At 44.4% G+C, this 20700-nt stretch overlaps 1 protein-coding gene across 1 annotated transcript in view; it reads right to left on the bottom strand.

Annotated features, from left to right (window-relative positions):
- The window catches only part of LOC111154621 (arginine-glutamic acid dipeptide repeats), a 497893-nt gene that overhangs the window by 108162 nt on the left and 369031 nt on the right, over positions 1–20700 (bottom strand). The window contains exon 12 of the mRNA XM_022514341.1: positions 10838–10918. Coding sequence (XP_022370049.1) covers positions 10838–10918 — 81 coding nt within the window. The remainder of the gene's footprint in view (positions 1–10837; positions 10919–20700) is intronic.

The following is a 20700-nucleotide window of genomic DNA, read 5'->3' as shown; positions in this document are numbered from 1 at the left end:
ATCTGATAACCTCGATGAAATGGACAGGAAGTTTAAAATCACAGATCAGGGGTGCCTGGGTGGCTCAGTGGGTTAAGCCTCTGCCTTCGGCTCAGGTCATGATCCCAGAGTCCTGGGATCGAGCCGCATCTTGCTCTCTGCTCAGCAGGGAGCCTGCTTCCCCTACCCTCTTATGCCTGCCTCTCTGCCTACTTGTGATTTCTGTCAAAAAAATAAATAAAATCTCAGATCAGCAGATTACCAATATTCACACATGAAGAAATATAAAATATATTTTCATATACATTATATATACAAATAGAAAAATCTCTATTTGTAATTTTAAGCTTTTCATAAAAAAATTTAGTCCCAGATGGTTTCACTGTGAAATCTATCAAATATTTAACAATGAATACATACATACACACACACATCCCCACCCCCACACACACCCTAATCCTTTACAAACTCTTTTTTTAAAGATTTATTTATTTACGGGGCACCTGGGTGGCTCAGTTGATGAAGCATGTCTTCAGCTCAGGTCATGGTCCCAGGGTCCTGGGACTGAGACCTGCACTGGGCTCTCTGCTCAGCAGGAAGCCTGCTTCTTCCTCTCGCTCTGTCACTCTCCCCACCCCCTACCTTGTATTCTCCCTCTCTCCCTTACTCTCACTCTCAAATAAATAAATAAAATCTTAAAAAAAAAAAAGATTTACAAAGAAAGAAGACTACAGTTCACGATCCTTCATGAATGCAAACGTAAAAGTTCTTAACAAAATACAAGCATATTGAATCCAACAGTACATAATGACTAAGTAGAATATATCCTAAGAATCCATACTTGCTTTAAACATTTGAAATTAATCAATATAATTCACCAAATTAATGAAATACAGTATAACAAGCATATGATCATCTCATTAGTTACACCAAAAAATGGCATCTGACAAAGTTAAAATGCCCATTCAAGATAAAAAGTAAACTTTGATATAAAGGAGAACATTCTCAACTTGACTAACAACACTACCCTACACTGCACCTATCAGTGAATGTGTTCTCCCTGAAATGAGAAATAAAACAAAGATGTCTACTCTCACTGTTTCCATTCAACGCTCTACTACAGGTCCAAGCAAGTGCAATGACACACGAGAAAGACACAAAATGCATAAATCAGAAAGAAAGAGGTAAAACTGTCTTTATTTGCAGATGACATTATTGTGCACACACAAATCCTAAGAAAGCAACCAGAAGGCTACTGGAAATTAGCAGGAAGAACAGGTACTGCTCAGAGCACATTAAAAGTGTTTGCATTTCTATCCTATTAATGGACACTTAGAAGTTGAAATTAAAAATGTAATTTTAGGGGCGCCTGGGTGGCTCAGTTGGTAAACGTCTGACTTTGGCTCAGGTTGTGATCTCAGAGTCCTGGGATCAAGCCCGGTGTTGGGCTCCCCACTGAGCAGGGAATCTGCTTGTCCCTCTGCTCCTCCCTCTGTTCATGCCCCATCAAAATAAATAAATAATCTTTTAATAAAAGTAAATAAATAAAAATGTAATTTTATTAACAATCGAATTTTCAAACAGTACTTATTTAACAAAATATGTGTATGACCTGTACATTGAAAACTGTAAAATCTTTTTTTTTTTTTAAAGATTTTATTTATTTATTTGACAGACAGAGATCACAAGTAGGCAGAGAGGCAGGCAGAGAGAGAGAGAGGAGGAAGCAGGCTCCCTGCCAAGCAGAGAGCCCGACGCGGGGCTCGATCCCAGGACCCTGGGATCATGACCTGAGCCGAAGGCAGAGGCTTTAACCCACTGAGCCACCCAGGCGCCCCGAAAACTGTAAAATCTTACTACTAAAAAAAAATTAGTGAGACCTCTTTTAAAAATGAAGGTATGTGGGGTGCCTGGCAGGCTCAACTCTTGATCTCAGGGTTGTGAATTTGAGCCCCATGCTGGATGTAGAATTTTTGTTTGTTTGTTTTTTGTTTTGTTTTGTTTTGTTTTAAATAGAGGGAGAGAGAGGGAATCTTAAGCAGACTTCACACCCAGCATGGAGCCCAACAGCAGGACTGCATTTCATGACCCTGAGACCTGAGCAGAAATCAAGAGTCAGGCGCTTAACTGACAGAGCCACCCAGGTGCCCTGAGATTACTTAAATAAACAAAAAATTTTTTTAAATGCAGATATGTATCATGTTCTGGATTCAATATTAAGATGTCAATTCTTCCTAACTTGATCCATAGGTTCAATGCAATCCCAATGAAAATACCATCAAGCCTTTTTAAAAACAGAAAACAGCAAGCTGATTCTAAAATTTATATGAAAATGCAAATGACCTAAAACAGCCAAAACAATCTTTAAAACAAAACAAAACAAAAAAACAAGTAAAAAGTAGGAAGACTTAGACTACCTGAGTTCCAATAAAGCTACACCATTCAAGGGGCACCTGGGTGGCTCTGCTGATAGAGCACCAGACTCCTGATTTTGGCTCAGGTCATGATCTCAGGGTTGTGAGAGGAGCCTGGCAGGAAAGAAAGAAAGAAAGAAAGAAAGAAAGAAAGAAAGAAAGAAAGAAAGAAAAGAAAACTTATGATGGTGGGGAGGGTGGGAGGGCACCAGCTGGGGAGCAGCCATAAGACAAAATTGTGAAGGCCTTGCTTTACTTTTCAAAACAAGACAAGTAATTTTTACTCTACTTTCCTAAGTATTACTAAAAAGCACAACTTCAAATATGATGGAAATGAACTCAAGGATTAAGACTTCAGATAATTTTAAAACTTATTCCTGAAACAACAGCAAACTGGATTTTCAAAGTTAAGACGGGTTCACTGGTCTTATGAAGGCAAAAAAAAAAAAAAAATTAAATTAAAAATCCATGTATAAGATTTGAGATCCAAGTGGATAAACACACTGAATGCAAGCACTGTAACCACAGCTTACAAGTCTTCTTAAAGACCATTTCAAACCTTCCACTTGTTTTACTAGCTAATAAAATGGAGGAGGTCTACTTAAGCTGAAAGGTCATAAATGTCTCCATCTAAAAAGTCACCAGGTAACCAAGACCCAGTCATCATCGGAAATACGGGTTAGCAAATACCAACAGCAAATAAGTAACCAACCCTTGTTAAGCAGCAGTGTGTTCAGTAACTTTAAAGTCCAAGGTGGTTCATCTGGAAGCAGTGTCCATAAGCAATACGTCATACACAACCGAAAATACTCGCATGCCATTCCCTCCAGTTCTGATACACAGGATAAGGCCAAGCACAGGCCTAAGACATTTACAGACAGAACAGCAAATATTCAAAGTCACCTAATTTTTAAAGACGTTCTTATGCCCTCAACATCAGCACCAAAAATTTCTTACATGCAAACTTCTTAACTGCTTCACTTACACAAGGGAATCAGCCAGTCTCATTTAGATTACCCTAGTTAAAACTGGACCACTGCCCAGCCAAATATCCACACAGCTTAGACTATCCGATGAAAAGATTCAAGCTTCTGCCCAATTTTAATGGGAACAAACCCCCTGCATGGCAATAACTATAGGATCACAATATTCACTGCCAAAACCTAGTGCCTTTTTCTATCGGGTAATCACTTCTTCTTGAATGGAAAATTTCAACTTTATCTGCCCCTACTTGAGGACAAGTTATTAAGAAAAAAGGTATGGCACATGTCTCTCCTTGGACCCAATCTTGCCAACCTCTCAAAATATGTGTATTTCTTCTTCATATATAAGGGGGTGCCAGGGAAAGAGAGTAACACCTGAAAACACCATAGTATGTAAATATCTTATTAGTAAGAGAATGTCACCCCCTTTTTTTTTTTTAGATTTTATTTATTTATTTGATAGAGACAGAGACAGTGACAGAGACAGCGAGAGAGAGCACAAGTGGGGAAGAGAGGGAGAAGCAGGCTTCCCAGTGAGCAGGGAGCCCAGCACGGAGCTCAATCCCAGGACCCTGGAATCACGACCTGAGCCAAAGGCAGACCCTTAACCAAATGAGCCAGCCAGGTACCCCATGAATGTCATCCTTTCAAATAAAAAGGTTTCTATTAGAGACTTAAATTAAGGAGCACCTGGGTGGCTGAGTGGGTTAAAGCCTCTGCCTTCAGCTCAGGTCATGATCCCAGGGTCGTGGGATCGAGCCCCACATCGGTTTCTCTGCTCAGCAGGGAGACTGCTTCCTCCTCTCTCTGTGCTGGCCTCTCTGCCTACTTATGATCTCTGTCAAATAAATAAATAAAATCTTTAAAAAAAAGAAAAACTTAAATTAAGATCTAGGCTAGCCCGACTCACATACATGCCACAAGGAAAGAGGACAACAGTTTTTATATGAAATATGACAGGAGTTACAACTGTGTTCCTAGGAAAAAATGAAAGATAGGAAAAAGGAAGCTCTATTAAGAAATTCTATTACTGAGGGGCGCCTGGGTGGCTCAGTGGGTTAAAGCCTCTGCCTTCGGCTCAGGTCATGATCCCAGGGTCCTGCTTCCTCCTCTCTCTCTCTCAGCCTCTCTGCCTACTTGTGATCTCTGCCTGTCAAATAAATAAATTTAAAAAAAAGAAAGAAAGAAAGAAATTCTATTACTGATAATGAAAATAAGCCCAGATACTATTAGTAGGTTTGAGATACTTTGTAATAATCTAAAAAGCAAAATTAAGTCCTAATAGTGAAGTAATTTACAACTTTAACAGAATAAAAGCAACACTGTTTTAAGAATGACTAGGACTCATGGGTTTAGGATTCTGCAGTCTGCACTACTATCTACAGCAGTGTTTCCTGAACTTAACCAAGTATTCAAACCACCTGGGGAGCTGATTAAAATGCAGATTCTGGCTCAACCTGAGCCGCACAAAGCCCCAGAATCTGCAGCTGGACCAAGCTCCAGTGCAGCGAGAATGCAGGCCAGAGGAGCACCCAGGGAGCAGCGAGGGCACCCAGCATTCGCAGCAGAGGCCTCTGGTTATGTGGCTATAACACAATTGTGTCCTCAATATTCAGGAAGTCCACACGTTGTTATGTAACATTAGATTAAGCATTAATGAGGCTAGAAAATTGTTTATCTAAGGTTTTAATCTGAAGTTAAATAAAACCCCATGCTGAATGCTCATACTAAATGCTCGAGTCATTCTTAACCTCTTAATATTAACAGAATCTTGATTACTCAGTCTTAAAACCTTTCTCAATAGTAGTTATTCTTTGCTGGGGGAATGTGCTTTTATGCAAAGGATATTTTGCCTAAAGAAATGAGCAATTAATATTCAACAGTTATGTACATATTTAAGCAGAATTCATTCCCAGAAATGGGGCTGAGAAAAGTGGTTGTTTTTCATATTACTTCTCAAATTAAAATTTTAAATCTCCAGTACTTTTTTTCATACTATCTCCCCAAAGTTTAAAAACAAAACAAAACACCCAAAACTTCAAAACCAGCTGCCCATTGGTCCCATTAAAAAACAAACAAACAAACAACGACACATTTTCAATGGAGAAAATCAAGATAAAAGACAGATTTCCAGTTCCACAAATCACTTTCAATGCTCCATTTTTTGTTTTACAATGAGACCAAATTCTTACAAGAACCCCCTCTCTGGTCCTCCACATCTTGTCTGCGCTGCTTAAGAACGCTCCCACAGCTCAGCTGAGACCTTTCTTTTCTCTTCTTAGAAGCCTCAATGGGTCCCCGAACGTCCTCTCTGGAGACCACAGGGTCCCCATGTCTCCCTCCAGGCCCTAATTTTGGCCTGAGTCCAACCGCATCAGCGCTGGCAACCTCCTCTCCACCAGGCTACTGTACGTACGGTTTGCAATTTCCTGTCTCCATGCCTTTGCTCATGATATTTCCTACAGCTGGAAAGCTGCTTTTCTTCCACTATCCCAGCCATGGCCTGTCCAAAAACATATCCTTCCTTAGAGGTTCAAACACCATACCCTCCAATTAGCCTTCCAGCAGCACCCCCACCCCCCAGACTCTTGTGCACACTTTGTGGGGCCTGAGCCTCCACCAAGGGCCTTAGCACAGATTGCCAAACCTGGAAAGCGTGCACATGGTGTGCCTTTCCTGCTGCAACGCAGGGCACGGATGGCGCCTTGGTTCTCATTATAGACATCCCACTCGTTACAGCGCTTGGTGGGTATACAAAACTTTTTAAAAATGAAGCTATATGGAATGTTTAGCTCTGAAAATGGAAAGTGGGTTTAAAAATGAATTTTTTAATACAGTAAATATTAATGCACCAGTACCCGGGATTACAAACCACACGAGTTTCATCCCTACTGCGCTAGGTGCTTAAAAATCAAACTACAGAGATGAGAAAGATAGTCAAGGCGCACACCTTTTCCACCTCCTCCCGAAGGGTAATAATAGCGTGCTGGAAGCACCTCTCGGCTCCGCCGAGCTGGGGCAGCTCACGCTGTCTTCTCGCCAATGTCAGCCTCACCTGAGGTCGCTGACCAAGCACTTCCTGTCTATAGTCTGACGCTGGCCAAGCCGTCTGCCTAACAGGACTTAGAGCTATAAACAAAGGCCAGCCACGATTCAAGGGGCAATCATCCAGGTGTCAGACACAGAAAGCCTCTGATTCAAACACAGACATGTGCTCACTGTGAAAGAAGATACATGTCACTGTCGTCGAGTAGTCATCTCATGATTCTGAAGAAAACTGCAATGTGTGTAAAAATAAAACAAAAATTATTTTTGGAACGCCCATATTTTGTATTATTTACAACACGGGTTCCCTTCCTGGTGACTTAAGATTCAATTCTATTAGGCGTCCTATTTTCTCAAGCACTACCCTAGCAGCAGGAGGTCATACGATTCATCGTCCAAAGACTGTGCGGCAGTGCTGAAAGCGGGAACCCAGAGGCCCGACTTGCCCTCATCGCAGAAGCTCAGCTACCGGGACACTTGCTCTGACTTACACAAACACACTAACCCTCAAGACTCTGATGTGGATTAGGCCAAACAGTGTCTTGAGAGAGAAGAGGTTACAGCCAAGGGGAATCTGAGATGCTCAGCAAAGATCCTTTGCCATAATCTTCCTACTAAATACACATCTTAGAAACATATTAAAGAAGGTAACCAGTTACAGAGAAAGGAAGAGAGGGAGAAAGGCAGTAACTCAGGATATCTGCACAACCATCATACTAAAATATTTGACTTAGTTATTCTCTTGGGCACCCTGAGGTTAACCTGTAATACCCACTCAACTAAACTCCTATAAATAGTTGGTTTTCCACAATCACAGCCACTGTTCTCAGAGAAAAGCCAGATTTAGCTCTTGTATAATAAACACCAGAAGCCTAAAGAACTAGGAAAGCTGTTTATGTCCATGCCCACCAGCAACCTCTGTCTGCAAAATCGCACTCAGTGCTGGAGTGAGGATGCAAGTCTCCTCAACACGACTCCCGAGAGAGAGGAAACGCACCCTTTAAACCAGGTGCCACCCTTCACCCCTCCCAGCTTTTCAACGGATAGGGGTTTTCCCAAGACAGACTATAAGGGACAGGTCATTTCTTTTCATACAGGACTGGTATGTTTACAAGCGGAAAATAATTCCGCACCTTCCACAGCATTGAGCTACTTCAGGTAGCTAGGACCCTTACCCAGGCTAAAAGTATTCAGGGTGGATGGGAAGAACTGTCATCTTCAAGTGTTTTTATACACTCTGCATCATTAGCTTACTTAAATTCTCGAAACAATTCTAGAGGGTAGAATGATCACCCTATTTTACACAACAGCCAAAGGTGTACAAACATTTCATAAAGACTGTGGCATCTATAAAATCCTGACACAAAGAAACACCATTTTATTTTTTATTTATTTTACTTTTTTATTACTATGTTCAGTTAGCCACTGTATAGCAGTACATCACCCGTTTTTGATGTAGTGTTCAAGGACTGTTACATATAACACCCAGTGCACATCACATGTGCCCTCAATTCCTATCACCTTGTTACCCACTCCCCCAACCCCCAGAAACACCATTCTAGAGTAGGTAATTCTCCAGTCCTTGTCAGGATTTGACCTGAACTTCCCAATGAACAGCTCAAAGCACAGTGCACAGTTAGAAGAGGTCGTCAAGTACTATAGTTACTGGTAAGGCCAGGAATAGAACACAGGTCTGGTGACCCTCACGCCATGCCCAGTTGGGCGTGTTCTTTTGGATGCTGATACCCTTCTGAAGTTTCAAGTCAGTTGTGAATAGCAAATAAATGAGTTAATAATTGTGGTAAATAGAAGAGAATGTGGGAAGTATCTAGATTAGAGGAATCTGATATAAAAAAAGGCATGACCATATGAAGCTTTCTATCTACCAAGGAAATTCTGAACTAAGGACACTAGTTCCTGTAGATTTTCTCATTTTCTGCAGCAAAAATGAAAAATAACCTTTGCCCTCCCCACCCTAGCAGTTGTGAATGATTAGCTTGGTTATGTTGATAACTAAGGAAAATATAAAATGACTGCCCCTCTCTCTCACATGATTAGAATACTACAGATTTACCCTACCACCAAACTCCCCCAATTCTAGGCAAAAGACGGCAGGACACTAGGAACGTTTAGCCAGCGTCAGCCTTAATAAACCCTCCAGTGCTGCCAACAACTCTCCTGGTAGCGCCCATGTCGTGCCCTGATGAAAGAGGCTGGAAACAGGAAGGCTGCTGGGTACCAGAGGAGAAGTGAGGAGAGAAACAACATGGCTGGAAAACAGGGATGGCAGTGATGGGGAAGGAAGGGTCTCAGGACAGAGATGCCTAGAAAAGACTGGAGAACCAGCTCAAAAGGCTGGTAGAGCAGCGACTTCTCTGTGGGTGAGGAAACACTACTAATTGAGTCAGACATTATCAAGAGCAAGGGGGAAAAAAGGATTAGAAGGCCCTTACCTAGGCTAAAAGTTATTCAGATCTGTTTTCCACTAAAGAGATAAAAACACTAGATAAAATTGCCTGGCACTTCCCAAATGCTGGACAGTAGATTTTAGATTCGACACTTAATCTAACTAGTATCTAACTAAAAAATAAACTACAAGTTTATTTTTTAAAACAGAAAGATAAACAATTGTCAAGCCATATCTTGTATCAAATTCTTCATGGTTTGCAACTTCTAGCAGAGCACAGGGAGAGAGAAAACTGGAGCCAAGAGGTTACATCAGACCACATCTACTCATGGATCTCACTTTCATTCGAATTTGGCCAAACCAAAATTCCTTCACTTGGGTAAAGCATTTTAGTTTTATAAAAAGTACATATCAAACTTCAAATAACTGAAATCCTCAGAAAACTTAACAGTATTTCTTTCACTGTTCCACATTAGATACCTCTTTCCAATGGGTTCTGGGAGAACCACCCCCCGACCCAAGAAAAAAAAGTTGATTATATAGATCAATTACAGCATATATTTTATCTTAATGTCTATCAACAGTTCCTTCTTTTTTTTAACCATTCTCAAAATGATCTATCTTAGCATATTTAGATGTATAATAAATATTGAAAGTTTAATGTAAGTATGACTGGTTGATGCAAACCACTGATTTATATAAGGATGTACTTGAAATCTCAGAACCTTTCTTCCCTATTATGAGTTACTGCTGTTCACATAAGGTACCACACGGAAAAGGTGTCTACAAACAAACAGTTCATTGAAAAGAGAAGAAGAGAAAAAAGAACCAACTCAGAATAAAAGAATCAAAATTGAAGGAGAGGAAATCAATCAACAACACCCAATTAGAAAATTAAAAACCAAACCAAACCAAAACCACCTAGCTCCTTCTATAATGGATATTCTCCGTTTCCTCCTTCCACTCAGGGCGGTTGGGGGTGGAGTGAAAGCAGCTCCATGTCTAGATATTTGCCCTCCATCCCCAAGGCCCAAGAAGCACTTCCAGTAACTAGGCTCTGCAGAGGCCAGAGACATGAGGACATGGTCGGTCCCACTCCATTCCCAGCCTCCCCATTCCCCAGCTCAGTCAGAAGAACTCTCCACACCCCTCCAATTCCACCTGGAGGGAATTCAGGTAAATGTGACTGAATCCCCTGCAAGTATTATCTGCATATAACGCTACCCTGAACTTTCCTCAGCAAACCCTTCTACCCCAAGTTTAGCAAAATATGGGATTTCAGCTTTGTGAAATATCAAAGGAATTTGTAAGACACTCATTTAAGAAATTTATAAGAATCCTTGTGTATCTGTCTGTCCAATGAAAAGTACAAACTTTTATTTAAAATTATTTATTTATTTAGGTAATCTCTAAACCCAACGTGGGGCTTGAACTCATGACCCTGAGATCAAGAGTCTCATGCTCCTCCAACTAAGACAACCAGACAGCCTGAAAAGTGTAAACTTTTAAGGCTGGAAAATTAAAGAGTTAAAACTACTCTTCAAAACGTAAGCAACATTAAAGAAAGAAAAAGTCCCCAGAGAATTCAAAGTCTAGTAAGCCACAGATCTCTTCATTCTATTGCTTGGTTGATGACTTCTGTCAATAACCAAATCCAATTGGTGGTAAATGACATTTCCTGTTTCAGCCACTATATTTACAATTAGATGTTAATGGCTCAACACCCCAGACAACCCTCAACTAACCCTCTGTTGTCAAAGACCTTTCTGTTCTTACAAGGGAATTAACTTTCTTTGTGGGGGATAAGCATAATCTGTCACTTTGCTATCTAAAATAGGAGCTAAAACTAAAAGTAAAGGAAGTAAAATGAAGAAGATCCTAGAGGCCAGGCAGAGTCTGAGCACAGCACCGGGTTAAAGGAAACCATTTCGTAAGATCAAGTGCAGAGAAGCAGCAGGGGCAAAGCGGGGGGAAAAAAATCAAGTTACATAAAGTCCAATTGTACTCACTGTTTCCTTATTGGGAAGCAGCTCCTTTCTAATTCTGAAGAAGTTCTTGCCGTACTGCCTGAGCCCCTTAACGAAGCGTTTCTGTGATAAAAAGAAACAAATGGGATGTAAAAACCAAAAACAAAACAGGATGTCAGCAAAGCAAAGATATCTGCAATCAGCAGAATAACAACCACAAAAAAGTCTGAGCTAGGGAATACTGACTAGGCTGGGAGACAATTTCAGCAGTAGAGCTGGGACCCCCTGCCAGGGCAGGCCCTGGACAGCCGCCATCAGAACCCCAATGGCACACACCAGACAGGTCTGGGAGAAGGACATCCTGGGGCTGAGGCTAAGAAGCAATGCAAGCTCTCGGTGCCACAGTCTCAGCACTGGTCCACGAAGATACAAATAAATACCCTCCGTGTTTCAATAAAACAGCACAACTGCTTTTCACCTGAGAACGAAGCTTCCCAGAGTGTTGAGCTGAAAGGAGGGAAAAGGAATCAAACCTGGAGACTTTTCTCCAATAGGTCATCCTAGAGGGATTAAAAGGCCCTTTCGTTAATCCCAGGAATTCGCCAAGACGACTGCGATATCCACGGAAGCCCACTGGGAGCCGGAACCCCAGCTGGCCTGACCCGCCACCGCCGTCATTAAAAGCCACTCCAAGGCACCAAATAATCATCAGCACCCCTTCCTTCTTTCCCACACTCCCCACCATGCCCCCCCCCCCCCCCCCCCCCCCCCCCTCCCCCCCCCTTCCCCTTTTCCCCCCCCCCCCCCCCTCCCCCCCCCCACCCCGTCACCCCAGCAGTCCGGAGACTTTCACTTTGTCCCATTCCTCCCAGGCAGCCCTTCCCCAGCACCGAGGGGTCAGCTCCCAGCTCCCCGACCCCCACCTCAGAGCCCCCGGCGTGGGGCTCGCGGTTCGAAGCCTGGTCCCGCACGACAAACCCCAGCCACACTTCCCGGCCGGGCGGCCCGGCAGCCACAGGTACGCCGCGCCGGCCGCACTCAGGGTCCGGTCGGCGAGAGGCCGCGCCTGTCACTCGGCTCCGGCTCCGGCTCCGGCTCCACAAAGCGCAGGGCGGAGGCGGCCGGGGCGGCTCGGCGTGTGACCGTGGCGGGGCCGCGCGGCGCGGGGCGCGGGGGGCGCGGGGCTGGGGCCACCGCTGCCGGGGGAGGAGGCTGGAGCGCGGCGCGTAGAGCTCAGCGCGGCCGCGGGAGGCTGCAAAAGGCGGCCTGGATCGCCGCGCCGCCCGTCGGCCGGAGCTCTGTCCCCGCCCGGCCCCCAGCCTAAGGCTCCGCGGTCAGAGCCTCCGGCCCCCGGCGCTGGTATCTCGGGTTTCCTCCCTCCGAACAGCAGGAGTAAATCCGAGCAGCAGAGCGCAGAAACTTCCTCCCTACCGCGGTGAGCGCGAGCACAGGGTACCCGCGGGGCCCGAGCCGGCCCGAGCCGCCACTCGGGACCCTTCCCAGGCCGCTCCGTCTCCAGTCCTCCTTCCGGGCGGGCAGAGTCAGCAGCGCGACAGCCACACGCCCACCGCCCTCGGACTGCGAAATGGGGGGGTGGCCCCGACGACCCTCACGGTCCCTTCCGGCCCAGGATTGTGGCCGGCAGCTCGGCCCGGCCCAGGCATTAGCCTGCACCTCGCAGGGCGCCGTTTCACAACTAAATCACCGCGGAAGCTTCCCAGCCAATAAATCACCTGCCCACCAGGAGGAGAGTCCCTCCCACTCCCGGTGTTTGAGACCAGTCGGGCAAATTCAGTGAACAGCCAGACTTGGCCTGCAAGACAGATCTGCAACCTCCTACTCCATTCCTGGAGGCTCTGCATTTTCAGCTTTCACCCCCTTTCTAAGATATGACTCATCATTGTCAGTTTCCAATACAATTTGTATAGTTCAAAGGAAAAACCTGTCAAGGCACAGGAAAGCAGCTCTCCTCTAATCTTAAGAAGAGTGACCTTTGTTACTTGCATGATCAACACGCAGCCTGAGCTCTGTGCAGAACGTGTCCTCTGGGAATGCTGCAAGGCAGTAAAACTGCCCTGCCCTCAAGGAGCTCCAGTCCGGCAGGCCTGCAAGTGAAGGGATCAATCTCTGGGCCCTTAGAAAGGCAGCAGAGGGGCAAAGCGCTATGAATGGGCCTAGAAGAAGGAAGCAACTTACTCTGCTGGTGTCTTAGAGGAAGTGACAAGGAAGACCGAGCCTGCCAGGTGGGCTCCAGCAGGGCTTCAAGCAGAGGAGTCAGACAGCAAGGGCACAGAGAACATTCTAGGAACTGCAAGGAGGACAGGGTATACAGAACGGAGTGCCAGCAGATAAGACTGAAGAGGCAGGAGAGATCAGGTTGCACACAGCCTTTAAGCCAGGCTGAAGTGTCATGGTCCTAACCGTAGGCCAGTTAAAAAGCACGAGCCGTCCACGGAAGGACTGGATAAGGGTTGCTCCAGTGGCAGTGTGGCCTAGGTCACGAATTAGGGACAAACTGGCGGCAATGCACAGAGACTAGTTAAGAAGGAGGCTGGTGAGATAACTAACCCAGGTGTGAGAAGAGGGCCAGAACTCTACCTCAGCTATCAGCTTCTTAATTTGCTCTTTAAGTAATTACTGAGCATACAGCACTGGGAGGAATTTTTTTTTAGGGGACAGCCATAGACCTTTATTAAAACTGTGATTCATTTTCACAAGGTAAGATAAATGTGTGTGAAGTCATTATAGAACAATCTGAGATTTCATTCAGCCGAGCATAAGTAGTGAAGTGTAACTCATCAGTGCAGCAGGGGAGCCAGGAAGAGGGATGGAGGGTCATAGTCCAGGATACCTTCACCAAGGCAGCGAGACAGGCAAGACCACGAAGAACCAACAGCATTTACAGAGGTGGAGGGGGGTAGGATGACCCTCCATGAAACACAGAGGTGGAGAATGGGAAGCGGGTTCTGGGTGCAGGGGGCTATATAAAGTTGAGGTGGGTGATCTGGCATGACTCAGATGGTGGAATGCCAGGACTATGTAATCTGAATGTAAGCTTGATGCCAAAGGACATGCAATAGACTCATGGTTGGGGGGGGCGGTGGCTGGCACAATGAAGGCAGCAGCTTAGAGAGGATAAGTCTGAAACATCAGGGTAATGTGTCAGATTTGGGAAAACTTGAGTTCACGTCCCGATTCTTCAACTTATTATGATGTAATCACCAAATATAATCCATTCAACTAGTGATTATTAAGTACCTACTATATGCTAGGAACCTCACATACATTAATCCAAAACCCTTACAACCTAGAAGTACTACTAGTACTACCTGCATTTTCCAGGCAAGAAAGCTGAGGCACAGATGGTTAAGCAGCCAGACCAAGGTCACCTGACTCTCCAGAGCAAGGACAGAATACAAACCCAGGGTCCAAATTCCAATTCCTGCAGCGCCACTCTCTCAGTAAAATGGAGATAAGAGTCTATAGAGGGAGCTGTTTTCGGTCACTGTACCATTACCTGTGACTCTGCCCTTTCCTGCTGGCCCCAACCACATCACCAAGACCTCAGCATTCTTCCTAAGAAAGGTCCTTCAAAGCCCTCCTTTCTTACCCATTCTGATGCTAGTCTCAGGCCAAGCCCTTATCTCTCTCTCCTAGTAGCTACAATATTAGCCCATCACCCCCATCCGGCTATGTATAAGCCTCTACCAAGGAATATTTCCAAACCACACATCATCATGAGTCCCATACTGTCTTGCCTCAAACCCCAACTTGAAAAGAGCTCCTTGGCCTCTTCAGAATGATGTTTACGCCCCTTAGCCCTTAATTCAAGACCCCTAGGATCCTGTCTCTGCCTACATTTCCAATCAGATGTCCAGTAATGGCAACTGGTCCGCTGCACCCTTTGCTGAACTCTAGACTCTGGGACATCTCTTCTACTCCTCTCCACAGTCTACCCAAGGTACTTTCAGTTTACCTCAAACCCAAGCTCAAATCCCTCCCCCCCGACATAAAACTTCCCTGACCATTCCATTCCATTCACTTGGCATTGTTTATTTGTATAAGGCCTCACGTATGCATGGAGTCTGTAAGCCCTGAGAAGACAAGAAGTGTATCTTCAATCATTTTGCCTCCATAGCTATAGCATTAGGCAGTTGGAGCTCCCTGGTTTGGGATGCAGAAGTGAAACAAGCACGAGATGACAAGGGCCTGGGCTTGAGTGGTCAGGGTAGAAAGGGACTGGTAAAAGCCAAAGAATACATCTTGAACTCTAACAACAGAGTTGACCTGCTCAGCTCCACGGCACCAAACTCTGCTGATTTTCCTCCTATCAACAGTCTTGATTCTTTACTCAACTTGTACATGTTAGAGCTGTTCTCGAGGCTTTGTTCTAGGCCTTCTGTTCTCCAACCCCCCTCCCAATGTGATCTCTACTGCTTCCTTGGCTTTCAGTATCACCCAAGATTGTCCTTACTACATCTAAGGCTACATCTATGGTTCAGGTCCAGCGGGAAGACTTGCTTGAATGTCTCAGAGACATTTCAAACTAACTACTTCCAGAGATATGAATTCGAAATCTGGTGGTGAACAAAGACCATCAATGTCAATGTGTATCAATGACTGTGCTACCAAGTGCAAAAGCACCATTCGTCCTACTTGGAAAAAAAAAAAAAAAGAAAGAAAGAAAAAAAGGAAGTAAAAGCTTCATGTGGCCTGTACTGTTACTTCTCTATGGAAAGCCACAAGGCCTCAAAACTGGCAAAACATCTGCTTCTCAGAGACCAGCCTTTACCTTGTGGTTTACCAGAAATGTAGAGTAGCCTTTAAAATCGAAACAAAGCCAATCCACTCAGAGCAGTCAATGATGAGAATAGGTCAGTATGTTAAGTGGGTTTCTGAGGCCTTAGGCTCCTTTCCCTCTATTAATTCATCTCTCTTCAAATGAGACCTTGAAGGTTTTCAGACTTTAATTTAATAATTAACGCTACTGACTTAAAAACAGGCAGGTACTATATGCTTCTAAATGAAAATTCATAGACACAGTCTGTTTCTTAATAGCCTTTGAGTAGTTGAACTGAAATTCAGCATGTCCAGTGCTGAAATCCAAGCCCTTATGAATTACTGCTATGTCCATTAGTTTTTTTGTCCCTGGCAGTGCACAGATACTAGAATGCTAGCATGCCGGGGGGAAGGAGAAAGAAGGCTGTTCATTTATGAGGGAGTAACTTTGCCTCAGTCACGGCTCCCAGAGCTCAGCAGCCCTGCCTTTGATACTCCACAGGCTTGCCATCCAGCCACACTCAGATGCATGAGCTCAGGGTCTTGGGGTGTTGGCACTTGTTTCTCCGGTGCTGTTTGTTTCCATTCAACCTGTGTGTTCCCCAGGAGCACAAAACAAGTCCTTTTCTATTTTTGAACGCCAAAGCCAGATGAGATCCAAATATAAATTTATTTATGGCAAGGACGCTGTCCTTCGCTTTGTTTTACAACTTAGTTTGCAACTGTGCTCCAGTTTTTATTTTATTTATTGAAATACACTTTGAGGGGCCCTGGGTGGCTCAGTCGGTTAAACATCTGCCTTTGGCTCAGGTCATGATCCCGGGTCCTGGGATGGAGCCCCTTGTTGGTCTCCCTGCTCAGCGGGGAGTCTGCTTCTCCCTCTCCCTCTGCCCCTCGCCCGACTCCTGTATGTGCATGCACTCTCTAAGGAATAAAATCTTTTTTAAAAAAAGAAATATATTTTGACATATATATATTTAAGGTGCACATGTTAATTTGATTAATTTATATGCTGTACTATGACTCCCACTGTAATGATAACTGGCACCTCTATCATGTTATATAATTATTCTCTAGTTTATAGACAAATTGCCATAGTTTTCTATTATTGAGCTGAAACTTTATATCACCATTAGGAGTTACCTACCTATAATTTCTAGTAGAGACCATTTAACTCCTGGCTTTAAAAAGTGAGTTACCGGAACATATAGCACTTTTAACAGAATCTGCAATGCAAAACTCTTTATCTCGTTCTCAGTAGAATGGGCGAATAGGACACCTAAACTCAGAAGTCCTGGGATCTCGTCTGCTCCCTGTACCATAAAGGAAATTCTGATAAACAGGATATAATCTTTTTAAAGATTATTTATTTATTTATTTATTTGACACAGAGAGAGAGAGAGAGAGAGAGAGAGAGAGATCACAAGTAGGCAGAGAGGCAGGGGGGGGGGGGGGGGGGGGAGAAGCAGGCTTCCCGCTGAGCAGAGAGCCTGATGCAGGACTCGATCCCAAGACCCTGAGATCATGACCTGAGCCAAAGGCAGAGATTTAACCCACCGAGCCACCCAGGTGCCTGATAAACAGGATATAATTAATAGGAACTAACTTTAAACAGGAGATAATTAATAAAATAAGCATAATTGGGTCCAAATGAAGTAACGCTCTCCCTTACAATAAAGCAAATGTTCAAAAGTTCCTTGTGCTGTTGCTGTGCCTGCCCCATGTCAAAGCCTCCCAAGCCCTGTGCACTGGCCTCCCCAGATGCTGACCCTCTCCACTCCTGGGGTGGCGGCGTGGGACTAGGGCAAGCATCTTTACCGTCACATGTCAGTGACAGGAGAATGTAGGGAAACAGCACACTACGCAACAACAGAAATGGCTCTGCTGAGTGTCACAGCCACACGCCAGGCCCTGTCTCCAGGACTCCTAGTGTGTGGCCTCACCTAGGCACCAGAAGGACCTTACAAGGCAGGGGCTACTACCATCTCCATTTCACAGATGGGAAAACTAACCACATGTCAGCAAATCCTTGAACCAGAATGGGAGCTATTAAGGGTGACATGTGTGAACAACTGGGGAAACTCAGGGAGGGGGTGAGGTCTAGAACTGGAGTCAAGCACGGGGTGCAGGTGAGGGGTGCGATAAGCATCTTTGGTTTGTATTTGCATTTAAAGATTTAAATGTCTCCTCCCGATCTAAGTGGTAAATGTAAGCTATATTCTAGTAACTTAAACTTATTCTGGCCTCAATTTGTTCACCTTTTAAATTGGCCATAAAATACCTGTCCTACCTATCTCAACACCATTACTCTGCGTATCAAATTGGATGGCACCCAGAAGCGTACTGGGCTGGGAGTAACTCTTGCAGAGGGTCAGGGGTGTTCATCTCATCTACCTGGGAAACGCCCACCACAGCTCATCTCCAGCGCCGGCTCTGACCTGTGTCTGCAGCAGATAAAGAAGCAGGAAGAGGAGGCTGTGCTACAAAAATGGCTAAAAGATAACTCTGCATTAACCCCTGGCTGAGAGCTTTCCAAATTAACTCCCTCTGGTGAATTTTAACTAGTGTATCACAGTCAGAGACTCACCAGGATTTCGGAGAAGCCATTTCTACTCAGTCCTCTTACATAACTGTTTGGAAAACACTGTAGGTATTAAAATGATTCCCACTGTGAAAATGGCTCCTTCTGCTCTACCCCGTTTTCTGCACGAAATTTTATGTTAGTAACTTACTGGTTCTCAGGGGACTGAAGAGCAGGCAGAGCTGCAAGTGAGCGAACTTCAGTTTTCCCCACCAGAGACACAAAAATGCCAGACCCTGTGCCAGGCAGCGAGGAAGGGGAGTAGCCACGGCTCTTCTGAAGGGTTAGAGCAACAGAAGAAAACCAAAGATGTATGCTACGGGGTAGGGTGAAAGAAGAGAACGCCGAGGCCAAGCAGAGAGAAACGAAGGCCTCTCCGAACGCATACACTGCACGATGCCTACCAGCTCCTCAGTGGCTCTCACTGTCCAACCACTGCTGAGAACCTACTGCATGTCATCAGTACGGTCCTGTACGTTACAGACGGCCATCACCTCATACCCGAACACGTTTCCTGCTGGAGATATACCACTAATAATGCTATGACAAGTAGCACTGCGTTTTTGGTTTTAAATATTCAACACACCGATGAAATGGTGACCTGAAGTAAGGCACTACCTCTCCAATAAATGGCATCACCATCAATCTGCCTGTGAGGAGACATGCCAGCAAGCCATGGCGGGCATTTCTAAGGGTTCCAGTATGTGCTCCCAACTTCTCATCCCACTTTGGAAGTACACTCTGAACTTAACTAGCATTATTCCAGGATAGTTTAAAGTTTCATTAAACTTGTTACAGTTGACCCTTGAACAATGTGGGGCTTAGGGCACTGGCACCCTCCTCAGCAGCTAAATATCTATGCATGACTCCTGACTCACCAAAAGTAAGTACTGATAGTCTACTATTGACTGGAAGTCTTACCAGTAACAGGTCATTAACACATATGTGGTATGTTACATGTACCATTCACTGTATTCTTACAATAAAGATAGAGGAAAGCAAATGTTATTAAGAAGATCGTAAGGAGGCACCTGGGTGGCTCAGTCAGTTAAACATCTTCCTTTGACTCAGGTCATGATCTTGGGGTCCTGGGATCAAGTCCTATGTAGGGCTCCCTGCTCAGCAGGGAGCCTGCTTTTCCTTCTCCCTCTGTGCCTTCCCCTGCTTGTGCTCTCTCTCTCTCTCTCTCTCTCAAATAAATAAAATCTTTAAAAAACAAGAAAGAAAAGAAAATCATAAGGAAGGGGCAACAGCTGGCTCAGTTGGTAGAGTACGCGACTCTTGATCTCAGGGTTGTGAGTTCAAGACCCATGCTGGATGTAGAGTTTATTTCAAAAATAAAATAATAATGATCAAAAGGAAAAAGAGAAAATGGTAAGGAAGAAGAAATACATTTATAATACTCTATTTCAAAAAAGCCCATGTGTAAGTGAACCAGTGCAGTTTAAACCTGTGCTGCTCACGGGCCAGCTGTAGTTTAAGAATAGCCAACAAGACAACAATGTAAAACAGTAATTACATTTCTATGATGACTCTCAAATCTCTCTCCATATCTGACATTCCCCACCTCGGGCTCACACCTGAACTTTCTCCTTAGAGTAACATCTCCCAGACTCAGGGTTCCACAATCTCAGTGTGGACACTGATGGGTCTCGGACCACATCCTCCTCCGTGTGCTCTCCAAGACAGGTGCCACTGGGGCCATTCTAGAGATGAGGAAGCTGAGGTTCATGTAAATTAAGTATCCTGTCCCAATCCATACTAACGCAGAAAGGATGGAGAAGTAAAAATGAGGTCTCAAAATTGGATTAACTGCTTAGAATCTAGATGCAGAAAACATTCTATTGTGTCTACTTATGGCAAAGGAACTAAAGGGTATTGTACTTAAAAAAAAAAAAAAAAAAAAAAGACCCTAAAAGAAATGTTACATATAGTAATACTTGCTTTTTGAAACAAAAGAGATCATATGCTATATAGCCGTGTTAAACATTTTCTCACAAAACAACTTAGAGTACATGGCTCTGCCACTTGGTAACTCCATTGCTTATGAAAGTCACCATCCTTCTCTTGGGTTTCCGAGCACTTCTGTATAAGAGGAGCCTTTGGGCCTTCTGCCACCTGTAAAGCCTCAACAGTCAGTGCCTCTAGTTCTCGACCACTGGGAGTCGCAGTGAGGTAGGCAGCCTCTCTCCTACACAGACGTGAGCTAAATTCTCCAAAATAAGACCCTGTTAATGCAGGGCATGTCTTCTCAACTGCCTTACTTGGAAATTCAGAAGACTAGTCGAAGATATCTTTAACATTAAATAAATTCTAGTTTTAGGGGAACCTGGGTGTCTCAGTTGGTGAAGCATCCGACTCCTGGTTTCGACTCAGGCATTGATCTCGTGGGTCATGAGACTGAGCCCTGTGTTGGGTTCTGTGATCAGTAGGGAGTCTGCTTGGGATTCTCTCCCTCTGCTCCTCCCCCCACTGGTGTGCATGCTCATGCAAATTAATTAATTAGTTAATTAATTCTCACTTTAACAACAACAACAACAACAAC

Source organism: Enhydra lutris, unplaced genomic scaffold (assembly GCF_002288905.1).
Source record: "Enhydra lutris kenyoni isolate GAN:26980312 unplaced genomic scaffold, ASM228890v2 scaffoldscaffold38, whole genome shotgun sequence".
NCBI classification, from domain to species: domain Eukaryota; kingdom Metazoa; phylum Chordata; class Mammalia; order Carnivora; family Mustelidae; genus Enhydra; species Enhydra lutris.
Note: the sequence above shows the minus strand (reverse complement) of the source record. Positions and strands in the feature narration are given on the sequence as shown.